Below are 3,043 nucleotides of genomic sequence, written 5' to 3'. Positions count from 1 at the left end.
CAGCACCGTGTTGGGAAGTGCAGCACCGTGTCGGGACACGCAACCCCACGTGGGGGTTCGCCCCCCGGGGCTGGGCCGCGTGGCACCGTGTTGGGCCACACCGCGCCACGCGGCGCTGCGCGCTCACCTGCGTGCTCAGCGCCTGGATGTCGTGCTCAAAGGCCGTGTGCATGCGCTGCAGCGCCTCGGCCGTGTTGAGGTCGCGGCCGAGCTCGTCGGGCAGCTGCTTCTGCTTGTGCTGCACCTGCGTGAGGGTCTCGCGGGCGTCGTGGTAGAAGCGGTGCAGCTCRTAGGAGGCCGCCAGCATCTGCGAGCGCGTGTCGATGAGCTCCAGCAGGTCAGCCCAGGCCTCGTTGAGGCCGTCCTTCCACTCGGCCACAGTGGCGTTCTCCGAGTGGCCGGCGGCGATGAGCGCGTCCGCCAGCGCGTTGACGCCATCCACGCGCTCCTGCCCGATGCTGCTCGTGTCGCGCGAGAACTCCCGGAATTTGTCCCGCAGCATCTGGGCGGGGAGCGGCAGGTGGAACGGGGGACGTGGGGGGACACGGGGGCCCCCCTGCCCGTCCCCGCGCCCCGTGCCGCCACGCACCGTGACGTGCTCGTAGTCCTGGCCCAGCTCGTGCGAGGCGGCCACCACCTCGCGCTCCGAGATCCACTGCTCCAGGTCGTTGAGGTCGCGCTTGAGCTGGCAGAGGCGCTGCTGCTCGTGCAGGCGCGCGCGCCGCTCCGCCGCCAGCTCCTGCACGCTGCCGTACAGCGCGGCCACCTGGCCCTGGCGCAGCGCGAGGCGCTCGCTGCGGGCACGGCCGCGGGTCAGCGGCGGCAGCACCGGGCGGGGTGCAGCGCGGGCCAGCCCAGTGCCCTGGGCACCGCGTGCATGAGGATGGGACAGAGATGCCCAGTGCCCTGGGCACCGCGTGCGTGAGGACGGGACAGAGATGCCCAGTGCCCTGGGCACCGCGTGCATGGGGACGGGACAGAGATGCCCAATGCCCTGGGCACCGCGTGCATAGGGATGGGACAGAGATGCCCAGTGCCCTGGGCACCGCGTGAATGGGGACGGGACATAGATGCCCAGTGCCCTGGGCACCGCATGAATGGGGACGGGACAGAGATGCCCGGTGCCCTGGGCACCGCGTGAATGGGGACGGGACAGAGATGCCCAGTGCCCTGGGCACCGCGTGCATGGGGACGGGACAGAGATGCCCAGTCCCCTGGGCACAACGTGCATGGGGACAGGACCAAGATGCCCGGTGCTCGTGGCACAAGGTGTGTGCATGGGGATGGGCCAGAGATGCCCCATCTCACAATCCCCACACACATGTGGGCACAGGCAGCAGTGCAGGGACCCGCGGGGGGACCCGTCGGGCGGCACTGACCTCTCGGGGTGCCCGCTGGCCACCAGCTCGCGGCTCTGCGCCGCCAGCTGCTGCACAGTGCGCGCGTAGTCCCGCAGCGCCTGCTCCAGCCCCAGGTGCCTGTTCAGCATGGCCTGGGCGCTCAGCTCGTCCTGCCAGGGGAGCGGAGCGGCGGCTCAGGGGCACCCCGGGGACCCGGAGCTCGTGGATCCCCAGGATCCAGAGCTTGCGGCCACCAGGGTCCCCGGAGCTCGCGGCCGGCCTCACCTTGGCCTTCTCCTGGGACATCATGTGCAGCTCCTGCTCGCCCATCCAGGCCTCGGCCTCGGCGGCGTCGCAGTAGAACTGCTGGGCGGCGAGGGCCTGCTCGAGGCGCCCGCGGCGCCGCTCCGCCTGCAGCCGCAGCTCGCGCCAGGCGTCGCGCAGCTCCTGCACGCGCTCGCCCGGCTCCGCGCGCCGCCCCAGCAGCTCCTGCACCCGCGGCTCGTGGCCCTGCAGCTCCTTCTGCAGCGTCTGGGGACATGGGACGAATGGGGAGGGTGGAGGGGGCTGTGCGGCTGCGGCAGGACCCCCCCCAGCCGCCCCAACCACCCACCTGGTTCTTCTTGATGAGGAGCTGCACGGAGGGCAGGTCCTTGCCGTGGTCGGTGGACACGGCCAGGGGTCTGCGCTCCTTCACCCACAGCTGCAGGCGCGAGGTGGGAGCGTCAGGGCACCCCGCTTCCATCCCGGCTTGGGGTGTGGGGGCCCCCCYGCGCTCACGATCTCGTCCTCCAGGTCGCGGTTGAACTGGTGCTGCTCCTTGGAGGCCAGGAGGCGGGAGCAGCGCTCGCGCAGCGGCGCCTGCAGCCCGCGGAACTTCTCCTCCACGGCGCGGAACTGCTCCTCCGCCTTGGCGTCCTCCTGGCCGAGGGCCTGCGCCTGCGCCCGGATCGCCTCCACCTCCTTCTCCCGCACGTCCATCTGGTTCTCCAGCAGCTGCCGAGGGCGGCACATGCGGGCGCGGGTCAGCGGCCGCGGGGTGCCCAATCCCCGAGCATCCCAACCCTGGGTGGTTCCCAGTTCTCGGGCATCCCAAATCCATGTGGTTCCCGATCCCCGAGCATCCCAACCCTGTGTCATTCCCAATCCCTGAGTCTCCCAACTCCATGTAGTCCCCGATCCCTGAGCATCCCAACCCCGTGCCATTCCCAATCCCCGAGCATCCCAACCCTCTGCCATTCCCAATCCCCGAGCATCCCAACTCCACATAGTTCCCAATCCCCAAGCATCCCAACCCTATGTGCTTCCCAAACCTCGAGCCTCCCAACCCGGTGCCATTCCCGATCCCCGAGCCTCCCTTTCCCGCTCCGTGAGCCTCCCAAGCCGGCGCAGTTCCCGGTCCCCGCTCGCCTGTTGCTTCTTGAGCAGGATGTTGACGCTGGTGAGGTCCTTGCCGTAGTCGTCGGACTGCAGCTGCGCCTGCACGCCGGCCAGCCAGGCGCGCAGCGCCGCGCACGACTGCGCCAGCAGCTCGGCGCGGTTGGCGTCGAACAGGCTCTGCGCCCGGCTCCGCGTGCTGCCCTCCAGCTCGTCCCAGCGCGCCCGCAGCGCCGCCAGCTTCGCCGCCACCACCGCGCCCAGCTCCGGCTTCTCCGCCGCCAGCTGCTGGCCCTCCTGGAGCGGGGACACGGTGGCAGCGGGCG

General features: G+C 71.0%; 1 protein-coding gene across 1 annotated transcript in view; it reads right to left on the bottom strand.

Annotated features, from left to right (window-relative positions):
• The window catches only part of LOC112958297 (spectrin beta chain, non-erythrocytic 1-like), a gene marked incomplete at both ends in the record, with an annotated part of 13,823 nt that overhangs the window by 2,009 nt on the left and 8,771 nt on the right, over positions 1–3,043 (bottom strand). The window contains 7 exon segments of the mRNA XM_026052119.1: positions 128–502; positions 590–794; positions 1,380–1,510; positions 1,626–1,871; positions 1,954–2,043; positions 2,121–2,336; positions 2,751–3,014. Of these exon segments, the coding sequence (XP_025907904.1) occupies positions 128–502; positions 590–794; positions 1,380–1,510; positions 1,626–1,871; positions 1,954–2,043; positions 2,121–2,336; positions 2,751–3,014 (1,527 nt within the window).

The sequence above is a fragment of the Nothoprocta perdicaria genome, unplaced genomic scaffold (genome assembly GCF_003342845.1).
Source record: "Nothoprocta perdicaria isolate Ctin4 unplaced genomic scaffold, notPer1 scaffold_832, whole genome shotgun sequence".
NCBI classification, from domain to species: Eukaryota; Metazoa; Chordata; class Aves; order Tinamiformes; family Tinamidae; genus Nothoprocta; species Nothoprocta perdicaria.
The sequence above is the reverse complement of the archived record's forward strand: the minus strand, read 5'-3'. Positions and strand labels throughout refer to the sequence as shown.